Consider the following 15377-nt stretch of genomic DNA (forward strand, 5'->3'; position numbering starts at 1 on the left):
TATTCAGATAACATACACATTTGTACTTCTTCAAAAGGACTGTATAATTTATTCAGATATTAATTCAAAATTGTACTTCTTCAAAAGGACTGTATATAATGGTTATTTATTCAATTAGGAAGCAAAACATGGTTATATTTCATGACATTTTAAGACACCACACAACAAAGTTTTCCCCTTGCAATTTGCAAATAACTTTATTATAATTCAAAAAATCTCAGCTAATGTACTGTCCCAACAAACCTTTTCAAAACATGTTTAGATTAATCAATTTTCAGCACCGTTAATGACATTGGCAGCTTAGAGATAGAGTGAGAGACAACTGGCCAGTCTGACAATTTCAAATTGAAATCTGACAAGACACCTACGTGTCCGATCCGATTCTGTGCATGTCCAGGAATAGAAAAGTTACCCTCCTCGTTTTGAAGCTGCGGTCCAGTGCTTTATTTAACAAGTTGACCTGTAGGTCCAAGTATTTGAAACATGGAACGGTACACTCCTGATACCTGTATTTATTACATCATTTTACACTTTATTTAGGGAAAAACTCACGTGGAATGGTCTTAAAACTCAAGAAATACTTCCCGCTTGCATCATGTAGGCATGGGGGCATCAAACATCTATCCAAGACATTAGTTGAAATCTGTAAGATAGATGGAAATCAAATTTACTGTTTGGCATGAGACCTACAGTTGACTATAGTATGAAACAGAGTTTAAAACAGTTTGGAATAAAATTAAAGTTTTAGCCCTGTATGTCACAATTAGCAGGTATTGTGACATTATTGTTGTCCAGGAATTGGATTAATGGAGTGGCTTACATTCTCGTTCTAAAATGAAACAAAGACAAACAAAGCATTAAACATTTAAATCGAATCATTCATCAAACTCCCCTCTATTTGACACCGATATATCTGTAATATAGTGTGTGTCAGAGGATGAATCTGTTGATGAGAAAGAAAAAAAATGAAACTGAAAATCAAAAGAAAAAAATGAAAAAAAAATTCATTTTTTTTTTTTTTTTTTTTTTAAAGTTATAATTAAAATATTTAAAATTATAATATAACAATGAAAAATAAGGAATAAACATCTTTGTTCTGAAGAGTATATTAGAGTTAGGTAAAGTACACCAAAATAAATCGAAAGTAAAATTTTTCCAAAAAGAGCAGATCTACCAGCTCAAAAAAATCTTAAGTTAAAATGATAAAATATTTTCAAAACTTTTAAAATAATTCAAAATGACTTTATAATAAACTTAATATTATAGTTAATTTTTTCCAATATTGATATTAGAACATATTGAATCGTATTAGGGTTAATTTAACTGAGATGGGTTGAATGAAGTTGAACAATGGAGGCTGTAGGGGCAATCGTTGCTAAGCAACGTGGCTTCCTGTAAGGAATTATGGGTAATGTAGTTTTAGAGACCAGAGTGGTAAACTAATTTTAACTGACTGGAGAATGACTGAAATTTGGACTAAAATTGTTAGAGAACGAGCGAGACAGACACGCATTCAAACATTCACGCATGCCTGCATAGCTGAATCGCTCACACACAGAAAAGAGAGAAAGATAAACAGAGAACTTTCACCTTACGCTCTCTCACTCCCTTGCACTCACACACTGGCGGATCCACACAGAGAGAGAGAGAGATAGAGAGAACAAAAAAAAAAACAATCGTTCATTAATACACACAGACATACCGAACATACATATTTCAGCAACAAACTAATTTTGGAATGAGAAATATTTTATCCTGACTGGGCTTAGTATTACTTATTAGTTTAACTTATATTAAAAATATTTAAAAGAATTTAAAACTTAGAATTTAAAACTTAGGATTAAGGCAAAATATATTCACTGGTTCAAAGGAATATAAAATGTATTATTAAGGCATTTAAAATGTATTGTTTAAAGCTCAATATATTAAATGGATGGATGATTTAACATACAGTGGTCAAAATAAAATCGGTCTATGTTCAATATATATATATATATATAAAGTATAATCGTGTAGGCCCCCCCCACCCGTCAAACAAAGCCCTCAGTGGAGTATCGGACGAATTGGTAGCACGTGCAGGCCCCTACCCGTCACTCATAGTGGAGTATCGGACGAATTGGTAGAACAAGCCCCTACCCGCCCCCCAGGGATGGGTTAGGAGGTGGGGGACACAAATCTATTAATATATCTAGAACATGAAACACTTTGACTGACAAACCTGAAATAGTATATATTCATGTAGGCACCACACAGACAACCCCCTCCCACCTAGTGTAAAACTATTATTAGATAAATCCAAACATCAGTGTAAAAAAACGTTGAGGATGGATGTGTCTGGTGGTGATCAATATATACAATGGACAAGCCAGAAAATAAAACAACATAAATAAAGACCACTGTATTCTAAATAAGGGGATAATTTATGAGACATTCAGGGAATGTCCTCCCAGGTGATAAAACATTTTTACTTGACTGACTCCCTGGCGGAGCTGTGTTAAACAGTAATTTAAAAACAGGCTGATAATTTATGAGACAAATCGTTCGGTAAAGACAATAAAATAAAATAAAAGGTATACTCATCAGATCAAGGTTCACAGGGAGAAGTTACGTGGAGATCCCAATCACTGGACCATGGTAAAATAAAATAAAAAAAATATACATACCGAATCAATGGTTCGGGGATCCTGACTCCGATGGCTGGACCATGTGGAATTTGAGACATGTGGGAGTCAAAGGGCAAGTCCAAAGGTCCAGCGATCGCGTCCAGGTCCAAAACAAAATAAATAAAATAAAAAATGTGATACTGTTCAAAGATAACCTTCATCTGAATAGAAGTGATACATCGTTACACCCAAGGCTGGTTCGTTTGATACGTATTAAAACAGGGGAAGCCAGGGGAAGAGAGTCTGACCGTACAGTTCCGGTCAATAGCTCAGTTCCCCTCGTCCACCCTGTTTCAACCATATCCGGCTCGAAGGACCAATTGTTAAAGTAGGTTTTTTCCTTATCACCCATATGTATAGATACCAATGCAGGGCGAAACATCACATCAGTATGTATACAAAGTACCAGTAACTTTCAAAGGCGACAAAGAAAAACCAGACTCAGGACACAGGCAGCCATGGATGTAATGAAAGTATATTATTCAGAGAGAGAGAGTAATGGAAGGTTACAGTATCAGCAGGTTCACGCATCATCGGTCGTCGCCTCTCTGCGCCGTTAAACAGAGAAAGCCCTGGACTTTAACAGCGTCCAGTAACATAAACATATGACATCATTGAAGATACATCAAGCGTCCAACCGTCAGAGGGGTTATCCTGCTATTGGTGGATAGTGATGATTACGTCGTCGTCAGATGAGGATGATGATGGTAGATGATGAAGATGATGAAGATGGTGTGACAGTTTATCTTTGAACAAACAGCGTCCACATGTCTCGAATAACACGTTGACCTCGGGTCTGACCTGTCACTGGTCAGTGATGACTTCAGTGGCGCTGAAGGAATTGTTAGCAGAGAAGAACATCGAGATACAGTGTTCTCAAAACAACTGATAGCCACAGAACGCCTGTAGCTAGTTTGACCTTGCATAGACAGAGACAGGAGAAATAGGGTACATGACTGAATTTAGGCCAATATGACAGCATTATATTAATTTGACATTTAAAGCAGTTTTAGGGCACTAGACAAATTATGATCAATCAAAATAACTCCATCACCGCTCATTAGAAAGATTGTACTCAGACAGAGGTATAAACTATCAAGAATATTTGTATTGTGTTAAAATCATGATTACATTTCTTTTGTTCGTTTTTAGTTGTTCTTTTTACATTTTGAGTACCAATTTGAGTAACCTTTTTTTCTCACATTTCTTTGGCAATTAATCCTCCCCACACATTTCTGTGTTTTGCCACTGTATTGTACCCTACTGGTTCACCTGCTAGTGAGGAGCCCCCACCAGGTGGAAGTAGTGCCACCATCCTAGTCCTCCCATTCAACACCCCCACTGTCATGTAAAACAACTTGGTCTCTCGGTTCAACCTCAGCTGAGCACACACACACACGCGTGCGCACACACACACAGATTACAGAGCATGTGGGGGCGGGACTGATACACTTCATGTGGCCAGGCTATGTCGTCAGTCATCTATTCTGCAGTATGACATATCTATGACGTATGACTCCATATTTGGGCAAGGTTGCAGCCAGATCCAACCCCATTGATATGTATTATGAAATTTAAGTTAAATATTTAAAAATAAAAATAAATGATAAAACATGTGAACAAATGTAGAAATTGGCAAGATTAGCCCCAGATAGACAGGCTCACAGATCCCACAGTGCCACACAAAACATTGTGTTTAATCATTATGTTATAAATGGTTATGTTTATGTGTAAGGTTAAAAATGGTTGTGTTTAGGCATTAGGTTAGAGATTGTTAAGAGAGGCAGTTAGCAACTAATATTGCAAGACCTCAGACTCATGGATTTGGAGCTCATATAAATTGCGTACCGCTTCAGAAGCCATGACCTTTTCCTTTTTCCCTCTTTTTTTTAATAGCTGGAGGAGGGGAGGGAACAGCCTCTCAACATGTGCTATGGGCTGATCCTGGTATAATAATATAGTGGCTATCCCAACTCCCCAGGGGACCATGTACCGTAGATGTCTACCCCTCCCTCCCCCTCACATCTCTCACCTCCTTCCTCTGTCCTCCTTCTCCGTATCACTCCTCTGCTCCCTCACAATCCTCTCTAAAAATATAAAATACTTTGATCAGCGGAAAATTATATTCTGACACCTTATCATTTATTTATTGCGTGCGTGACTGCGTGCGTGTGCGTCATGGGACTGAGCAGCATGTGTGTGTATTGTCATGCAAATGAGTCATGCATGAAGTGGAGACCTCTCTGGTTTTATCTCCTTTGCAGGCATCAGAATATTCAACCTGAATCCTCTTGTGTTCTTTAAAAAACACTTGAGGTTATTTCTGATGAGGTCATTGGTTGATGAAAGATTTGCTTGGTGAAACAAACCAAAATATAATTCAGGTAATATAATAAGCTGCTAGGGTTGTATTTGTGATGTACATTATTTTTTGTTTAGTTTTTTTTTCCACAGATGAAGACAATGCTAATCCTAAAATGAACTGTGTATATTAGAATAGACTTCTAAATGATTACAGAGAAACTTGATATATTATGTTACTCATTCTATTCAGGCTGTTTATCAGACCTACATGTTTTAATAAGATGCAATGCGTCTACATGATGGCCAGCAAAATTCATATTTCACAGAAATAAGTCATTTTCCAGCTGTAGGAGCTGCAGGGATTGAAAACCAGTGAACCAGGATATTGTGTTAGTGCTCCAGGTTAGCTGAGAATACAGGACATCTGTAGCAACTGGTTATTAAATGAGTTGTTCACCCAAAAAAGGACTTATTTTCTATCAATTACACACCCCATGAAGCCTTGAATTCATGGAGATCATTTTGTTTTTGTCGCATTCCTAAGCCAATAATTTGATGACAGGTGGCAATGGAGACTCTTTGAGTCTGCTACCGGATACTCAATCAAATTATTAGCTTAGGAATGTGACAAAAAAAAAGTGAATTCAAGGCTTCATGGGGTGTGTAATTGATGGAAACAAGTCATTTATTGGGTGAACTACTCCTTTAAACTATTATCATTGCTTGAAAGAAAGACCGGTGAATTTATGCACTATTGCAGTGTCTCTTAATGAGTGGGTCAGGACTCAAAGAGCAAGTTTAATGTTGGTGTAATATTCTGGCTCCTGACTTCATGGTCAATAGAAAATGTAGGTCCCTGTGTGAAAAGCGTCTGCAACCCACAATGCATGCTGTTCATGTGCACAACAAGCCATGTCTCAATGCTGTGACCTAACACCTGGACAGACAGAGGGCTTGCATTTTGTGTGTGTGTTTTTTTGCTCTCGTTCTCTCTCGCCCCCCAAGGCGCATGGTCTCCATGGCAACCCCAGGCAGGCATTTATGGTGGTCTATGGCTAAGTGCTATAGCTTCTGGCTGTGCACGCGTGTGTGTGTGTGTGTGTGTGTGTGTCTGTCTGTGTTCGCGTGCGTACGTACGCACACCTCTATGTGGAAGTCAATAAGCGAGTGATTGAATGATGACCGTGTACAGTATGTCTCGAGGTCTATAGACAGAATTATGTGGCTGTTTTAGTCACATCTACCACCGTGTTCCTCATGAGCATATCGCTTATTATGGGATGTTCAGTGAGATTGTAGTATAATATTAGCTTAGCTATCCATAGCAGCAGTAGCAGGTAATTGGAATACATGGCATACATCTACAGATCGCTGAAGATACTGTAAGCACATTGCAGGTCAGGACTGCCGTATTTGGTCACTGCATCTCCATATTTAATCTTTTTATGTTTTGTTTTTTTCTTCATAGATTAATGCCCTGTTTTATACTCCGACTCCCGATCCCGACTACCTTTGCTGCGTGTCACCCCTTCATCTCTCTCCCCATTTCCTGTCAGTCTACTGTTCCTATCAATAAATGCAGAAAAAGACACACAAAAAGAAAAGCGTTCACAACCCACCCATCTGACCACGGAAAAATACAGTATATTATTCACCCAAATTACCGTATTGATGAAAAACAGAATGAGGTATAAACTGGACAGGAGAGATATTTGGTCTAACCCAAAATATAGTAATTATGATGTGTGTGGGGGTGGGACTCTGGACAGATTTATTTATGAAAAACATAAGTGTGTGGGACATTCAAGTCTAGACAATACACCTGTTTGTTGAATCATATCAGTGCATGTAGTGCGTGAAATCGGTCTAATGCATTGGTTATCAAATTATTTGAATGAATCAAATGGCCAATAACATATCACTTATTTATTTGAATGGCTTCATTTGGACTTGTCATGTCCCTTGCTGTATGTGTTTTAATTTTATGTTGGATTTAAAAAAAAATCTCTGCTCGGTTTTTCCCAGTCTTTATGTATGACAGCATTAGAATTTCATGGTCTTGTCACACTGACAAGATGGCCTCGAGCTCTTTGTGTGTGTGTGTGTGTGTGTGTGTGTGTGTGTGTGTTCGCGCGCGCAGACAATCATCTGTGTGTGACTGTCACTGTTTTATCGATTGATGCTCGCTAACAGGGTGGAGCAATTCACCCAGCATCCTCTAAACAGCCAGAACCAATTGAATCTCATGGATGAATGGCCTCTCTTATTATCTTGCTCTCTTTCTCTCTACTTTCTTTAGCATTCTAAGAAGTCTCCATCTACATGCTTACCCAAAGCCTGATTATACTTAGTTGCACAGCGTTGTCGCGCTTTGGAAATAGCCGATCGCGTCGCATCATGATACGATGTGTGCTTGTAGATCGCACACACGTATAAATCAAGCATAAGCCTGAATCTTTTCAGTGTTGAAATGGGTGGCAGTGCAGCTTATAGTGCATAATCCCCCCCCCCCCCCCCCGCCCCAACACACACAAACACACACTGTCTGTGTATTCTGTCAGTGTCCTTGAGCAAGAACCCTACATGCTAAAGTCATCCTGGTTAAAGGCGAGAGCCACCGTAATATAAGGTTTCTCCACTATGCTCCAGCGGAAGATGTCTAACTAGCCTTATGTGCTTCCACACGTGGCAGAAATATTGAATTAAGTCATATTCCTCACATATATTATATGCAATGTTTGATTACAGTGGTTGTTTCAGTTCCTTCTAAGTATTTTAGTTGTAGCTGATGTTCAGGGGGATGCGTCCACGCTGCTCATAACGGTTTCTTTCCCTTCTCCCTCTGCCTTTCTCAGGGCTCGTTTCCAGGGAACTTACACTTGGTTCTGGTGTTGCGCCCCTCCACCTTGTTCCAGAGGACACTGTCAGACTTTCTCTTCAAGTTCAACAAGGATGATTTCAAGATGAAGGTGACTGTAGCCTTTTCACCTTTATTTTGACGGCGGTAAACATGAACCACTTAAGCCCTATTTTGTACTAGCACTGTCAAAATAACACTCTGCCTACAGCCTATATACAGTAGCTACCTCTCGCAGCGTTTTTGAGTTCCGTATTCTTAGCCGAATGAGGCTTTGTCAGCAGTATTCCGGGTAATGTGTCAAATTTGATTAATGACAGCCATATTTAACCGGTAAACAAGTATTACTTTTTTACTAGTGCGTTGATGCCAGCTGCACTGGCTCCACTGCGGTATGCCAGCATTTTGCTTATATTGCATGTCCAAAATAGGGATGCCAGGTTGAAAGTGGTTAATGTCTATCAGCAGCATAATTGATGAGTTTGCAAATTTGACACACAACAAGGGAGTCGGTACAGCTGACGCTAACAGACTGAAAAAGGGGGCCTAATGAAGCGGGGCAGCCCTCCACAAGAAAACTTGATTTTGTTGCATGTTATAAATATTTATTATTTGCGACAGAATATTTGTTTACTGGTTGAATATGGCTGTCACACTTGCACATTGTCAGTGGAATATTGCTGAGACAGTCACATCAGGAATGCCACAGCGAGAGTTTTGGCTCAGAATACTTCTCAGCGCTAATGGAAGATTTCATTAATATATATATAGGCCTAGTGTACCAGCTTACTACCCTCAAAATAGAGGCGTGTGTGTGTGCGTGTGTGTGTGTGCGTGTGTGTGTGTGTGTGTGTGTGTGTGTGTGTGTGTGTGTGTGTGTGTGTGTGTGTGTGTGTGTGTGTGTGTGTGTGTGTATTTTCTTCCTCTACCTAATGTATGTGTGTTCATACTGTATTTATATATTATGTTTTATTCATTTGAGAATGACAAATGGTATGTTTAGTACTTTTAGACTATAACTGGTGACTGTCTGACAATCATAATCTAAAACTGTGTGTGTGTGTGTGTGTGTGTGTGTGTGTGTGTGTGTGTGTGTGTGTGTGTGTGTGTGTGTGTGTGTGTGTGTGTGTGTGTGTGTGTGTGTGTGTGTGTGTGTGTGTGTGTGTGTGTGTGTGTGTGTGTGTGTGTGTGTGTGGCAGGTGGTGATGCTGAGTTCGGTAACTGAGCTCCATGCTTACATCGACCCCACACAGCTGACCACAGAGCTTGGAGGAATACAGGAATACTGCCATGACACCTGGATCTCCCATCGAACTGTAAGAGAGCAAGCACGCACACACACTTAAACACATTTCCTCTGATGTTAACCACTTGAACCCTAGCATCCCTATTCTGGGGGAACATTTGCAGAAAATAGCCGATCTACAAGCTCACAGTGCAATGCATGACGTTGCGACACATTGGGAGCTTGTAGATCAGACATTTTCGGCAAAGATATTTATTGTAGACCATGTGAATATGGTCAACTAACTAAGCGCCCATGGGAATACGATCAACTTTGCCAGGTGGTTCTGCTTCTTACTGGACAGTTCATGGCTTGAACCATGTACAAAACAAAGTGAAACCGGGCCCCGATCACATCATAACACTGTGCACATATCTAGGATTACGAAAGCCTGAGTTATACTTAGTTGTGTGTGGGTGTCATGCACAGCTTGTAGATCTGCTATTTTCACTGCAGATCTACAGTCAAGTATACATGATGCACTAACATGCTTGCAATATTATGTATTGTATTTTGTCAATACAAACATGCTGTAATTGTAGAATTGGGTCTTATAAATCCATGAGGGCTGGGTACTTTGTGTGCAGGACACGAAAATAAAAGAATCAATTAATCAATCAATCATGCACCCAAATTGTGTGTGTGTGTGTGTGTGTGTGTGTGTGTGTGTGTGTGTGTGTGTGTGTGTGGTTGTGTGTGTGTGTGAGAGGAAGCAAGCAAGCATGCGCACTTGCTTCCCCTACCTAATTCATGTGTGTTCATATTTATGCATTCTACTTTGTTCATTTGAGGCTGTGTGTTACAGGCGATCGAGGCATTTGCCCTCATGGTTAAGACCACAGCCCAGACACTGCAGGCCTTCGGCACAGAGCTGGCTGAGACAGAGCTCCCCAACGACTGCCAGGCCACCACCAGCCTACTGCACACACACACATTGAAGAAGAACCACATGAAGGTGTGTATGTGTTTTACTATGCTGTACCTGCGAGGACCATATGCCTCCCCAAGTATATTAGAAATTGAGAAATGGACATTGTGAGGACACTGGTCCTCACAAGAGAACTGGTTGTTTTATGGTAGAAAAAAAAGGTACAAAAAGAAAAACAAATTTAGTTTTGTAAATATTTTTTAAACGGCATTAATAAAATTGGCATCCTAAAATGCTGATGTCCTCACAAGTATAGTAATACAAAGGTAACTCTGTGTGTCCCTTTTCCCTCTGTTCCTTTCTCATACATATTAGTCAAGCTTCATCACCTTTTACAGCTCAAATTAATAAAACAAGTGCTGCTGTCAGATCTTACTATACCGGCATCAAGACATATCATTGCCTATTCACAGTTTGGCCACATATTACACATAAGACCGCACACCATTGATCATTTTCTCCAAAGTCATTTAAATGTTAATACACTTGCCTGAGTAATTACTGCCTATGTCTCTTAGTAAAAAAAAAGTATAACCTAGTAATTCATTAGGGCTTAAAGGGATAGTTCACCCCCAAAATGACTTTTTTTTTTATCGATTAGTCACCCCATGGAGACTTGAATGCATGGATATTTTTTAGTTTTTGTCGCATTCCTAAGCCAATAATTTGATGACCGGCAGCGGTTCCGGTAGGAGACACAAAGAGTCTCCTTTGTGTCTCCTACCGGAACCACTGCCTACCGGTCTGCTGGTCATCAAATTATTGGCTTAGGAATGCGACAAAAACAAAAAAATATCCATAGAAAAAAAGTAAGACTTGGATTGATTGATTGATTGAATACTTTATTTAGAAGTTTTCAGAAAAAAAGCACATGAAAGTACAGTTTAAATACAAGGTCAACAAAATAGGAATAAAAAGCCTATGAAAGTCTAATGGCTTGTTTCAAATGGGGTCCTTATGTACTCAATTCATAGTGACATTAAATGACAGACAGATATACACTACTATGCAGAACGTCATATAGACAGTTTACAAATTGAAAAATAAGAAAAACAAAAATATGTACAGTAAAAGGTTTGGGGGAAAAAGGGAGGGTTGGGGGTTAGGTTATGACTTTTACAGGGATGGCATGGGTTTTGCGACAGCGTTGCTGTCCATGGTGCTTAAGGATGCATAAGGGTCGTCTCGTCTACAGTATAGGATCTATAGACTGTGATTATAGGGTACGTGTTGACGTCAAAGAGCACGTTGCTCCAATTCGTTTCTGAAACAGATCTCCAAATGACAATGACCCTGTCTGTTTGCAGCAAAATACAATGCAGATTTGCATTTATTTACTTATTTTTAGCTGTGAGCAATTTTTAAAACTCTGTTTCTATGTCCCCCCTAAATCATAATGAGACTGTGCCCTTCGATCATAACCAATGGGCTAAACATGCCCTCCCTGTTAAACAAGTTGTTCGCTTCATGAACGAAACTTGTGTGTAATTCCCAGGAGGACTTGAAGGTGGCGCTGTCTCAGGGAGGTCGTCTGCTGGAGTGCATCAATGAACCTCTACAGACCGACCCTGAATATAACATGACTCACGATGAACTGGAGAACCTCGCGACTGTACAGAGGTATGGATCTCACATATTTGGGAACACTTTTTCGACTACAATCTCTTGAGGTATTACATATCAATGTAACCCCATCTGCCCAGATATAGCCATCTTTGGAAGCCCTGACGCCGACTTACCCATAACCTCTAAGCAAGCTAGTGTGATCTCATTCTGCTCTCTCATTGCCTGTCGCCAAATTCTGTTCCATTGGAAAGGTAGCAAACCATCACCAACCTCATCATGGCTACAAGATGTCATGCTCTTTTTGAAACTGGAAAAAAAAAAAAATGTACAATCAGGGGCTCAACTAACAATTTTTTACTTTACTGGCAGCCACTCATTACTCACTTTAACAAATCAGACTCAATCTGACCCTGGTCCACTAGAACAACCTATCACAAGTTCCCATCTTCATTCACAAATTTCCTCTCATATAAATTTCCTCTCATATATACTTTCCCTTTTATGGAGGTATTGGGGCTGGTTGTCCAACAAGATGGGGGCGCTCTATATTTATGTCAAACAGTCGGAGGCCAGGCCATACGGTATAGGGTAACTGAACTCCACAAAACTTCTGTTTTAGATTTCTCTTTTTTGCTATTTTCTTTTCTTTCTTTTTTCTTAATGTACGATATTAGGTTGCTATTGTTTTCCTTTTTTTCCTTTTTTCTTTTTTTGTTCTTTGTTATCTGTCATATGTGTGTAACCTATGCGTATTGATGTGTGACTGTGAGTAGTATGCATGGTTCGTCATGTGAGAAAAAAACTATACAAATATTGACACCTCTTTGTAGTGCATGCCATGTACATTGATATTTATCGGTCAATACAATATCATTGTTAAAAAAAAGAGGTATGGATAGACATTAGAGAGAGAGAGAGTGGATAGATGGATCTGCAAATGGATAGACATACTGACGTCAAACCACGCCATGTGGGTCATGGAAGTGTTTTTCCCATTCAAAATCCCATTCAAAATCTTCAAAAATACTTTTTCTTTTTTTAATCACGTAATATACGAATAGTTTTGAAGCATCAATTGACGGTTAAATGTATCCAAATTGTAAGAAAATAAAGGGCCGCCTACAAATCAACTACACTTCTCAGACTTAGAAATTACCTAATGATTAAATCTTCCATTACATACAGTATGTGGCCGCCTCCCGGCATCACTGGCACACAAAATCAGCATCATATCGTGTTGCATTGGATTTTTTCTTTGATGAGACTACTGAGAACTGACAATGCTATTCTCCTACACAAACAAACTAAATAATAACACACACACACACACACACACACACACACACACACACACACACACACACACACACACACTGATAACAAATGTCACAAAAATCTAAGGAATCTCAGTTGTGTTTTTGACGTAGCACAACGTGCTTCAGTGGGAACAGCGAATCGTGGGATTTCCGGTTAACGCCACATAATTAGTCAATTTAGTCGTTATGCCAATTAACCCTGCCCACACATTTCTGGTTTGACACTGCTATTGTACACTACTGGTTCACCTGCCATTGAGGAGCCCCCACCGGGAGGAAGTAGAGCCCCTGTCCTACTCCTATTCATTCAACACCCCCTTTGACAGGCGGCGCCCCAGCCCGTAGGAGTCACTAGCATTGAGACAGACATAGTCCTCCGTACGCTGCTTCCCTCCCACACGGGCAATTGAGTTTGTATAAACACTCGGCCAAGCCGGATGCACCATGGTGGATTCAAAACCCTAGACTCCATGGTGATGGGCAGGGTACTTTACCCTTGTGCCACACAAGCACCCTATAATCTAGTAAATTAAAACTGGGTCCTCAATCTCCTCTCCTCTCCTCAGACTTCTAGGCCAGCTGGATGAGACAGAGACAGCGTTTGATGATTTCTGGGAGCGCCATCGCACGAAGCTGGAACAGTGTCTACAGCTCCGCCATTTTGAACGGGACTTCAGAGAGGTGAGGGGAATTGTGGGAGTTCTCCTGGGGAGCAGCGAAAGAACAGCGATAACGCATGAAAAATGTGTTGTGTGTTTTGTGTTGTCTCTTTACCTTTGCATTGAGTGTGTGTGTGTGTGTTTGCATATGCTCATAGGTTCGTGCCCAGCTAGACGTGGCATCGGAGAGGTTGTCGGGGTTCTCTGAGGTCAGCATAAGCCCTGCCCATGCGGAGCATGTCCTTCGAGAGCTCAGCAGCCACGAGGAGAAGGCCTACGTAAGCTACACACACTCAAGCACACTCACGTGTTATGTGGTTGTTACACGTGGACACCTGCACAAATGTACATACTACACACACATGACCCCCTATCCTGTCTCTTACTGTATATTATACTGAAAAAAGATATAGCGTAGCATTCATTTTGCATACGTCATACGCAGTATGCACATAGTCCATAAACGGAAGGACACACAATGGCTCAAACACACACACAAAGCTATTAAACAGATCATCCATCTCACTGACACTACTGACTTTGCAGTCTTTGTAGTCCATGCAATTCACGTGAAGATCACGTGAACGGTTTGTCTTGCAAAAGCGCACACCACACACAAATGCACACATGTTATTGCAGTGCTCTCTCTCCATTTCTCTCTCTCTCGCTCTCTCTCTCTTGGCATGTCTTTGACGTATCCTTCAAGGCATAAATGTTAATGACATAATCAATGTTATGTCCCATCCCCCACTTACTGGGATGAAAGTGCACTGTGTGTGCGTGCGTGTCGCGTGGAACTGAGTTTAGGGAAGGAGGGTGTATGTGTGTCGGGCGAGACTGAATCTGCAGGCATGTGTTCTTCCCCATATTTCCCATTCCATCCAGTGGTATTAGCTAATGAACACTCTGGAGAGGAGAGGATGGATAGAGGAGGGGAGGATGATTGGTTACTCAAATAAGATTCATTCAAAGATACGTTTTATGTCCGCTCGGATGGAGAGAGGTACTGTAATCGCAACTGTAACACCCAGGATTCGAACCCCGGTCTCCGGCATAGGAAACCAAACATCTACCGCTCATGCAAGAGGGAATCATCCCTTGACCAGGGGAGATATTAGGCTTAGGAGTTTCAGGCAGGACTACTTGTCAACCGTTAGGGTTGAAAAGAGGGAGTGAGAGAGAGAGAGAGAGGGGACATTCCTGAGCAGGGTCTAGTGGTTAGCAGGAATGTGGTGTAACAGAAAGGTCGCAGGTTTAATCCCTGCTGCGTCTTTGTCGAAGTGAGGGCTGATCAAACAGACAAAGACTAAACCTTTCTTTGAAAGAACAGTTTGCATACGACATCATTAGGAGAATAAACTCCCCCGGAGGATATGCTATTGTCCCAACGATCCTGACCCTTTTACAAGCACTGCTGTTAAATCTTCAGCTGTGAGCTGATGGGCTCTGCTTTCACAGTATTATTGCAGACAATTGGAATGTCGTTTCCCGTTCATTTCCTTTTGCATTCACATTTTTGGGAACAGAGAAAAGAAAAATCACATGGGGCGAGGTCAAGTGAACACGGAGGATGCCGTATCACATGAATGTACTATTTTACAGCCAAAAACGTAGATGGCATTGTGTGAAGGAATGAGCTTCATTCCACAATCAAATCAAAACCTTTTTCTCAAAGTCCTAATCGGCCGTTTCATTACTGTAGATCATCACTAGAGCACCACTGACAAAGCCTAACCACTTTCCTTTTTATTTCATGATCAACACTTTATTTGAGTTTTATTTTTAGAAGCCTTAACCAC

At 40.5% G+C, this 15377-nt stretch overlaps 1 protein-coding gene across 3 annotated transcripts in view; it reads left to right on the forward strand.

Moving 5' to 3' along the window:
• The window catches only part of LOC311040771 (guanine nucleotide exchange factor DBS-like), an 87049-nt gene that overhangs the window by 53453 nt on the left and 18219 nt on the right, over window positions 1–15377 (forward strand). For all 3 annotated transcript variants that reach the window (XM_084051123.1, XM_084051125.1, XM_084051124.1), the window contains exons 5-10: window positions 7823–7936; window positions 9024–9140; window positions 9915–10064; window positions 11533–11657; window positions 13486–13600; window positions 13737–13856. In XM_084051123.1, coding sequence (XP_083907249.1) covers window positions 7823–7936; window positions 9024–9140; window positions 9915–10064; window positions 11533–11657; window positions 13486–13600; window positions 13737–13856 — 741 coding nt within the window. The remainder of the gene's footprint in view (window positions 1–7822; window positions 7937–9023; window positions 9141–9914; window positions 10065–11532; window positions 11658–13485; window positions 13601–13736; window positions 13857–15377) is intronic.

The sequence above is a fragment of the Gymnoscopelus microlampas genome (assembly GCF_963454915.1).
Source record: "Gymnoscopelus microlampas genome assembly, chromosome: 24".
NCBI lineage: Eukaryota > Metazoa > Chordata > Actinopteri > Myctophiformes > Myctophidae > Gymnoscopelus > Gymnoscopelus microlampas.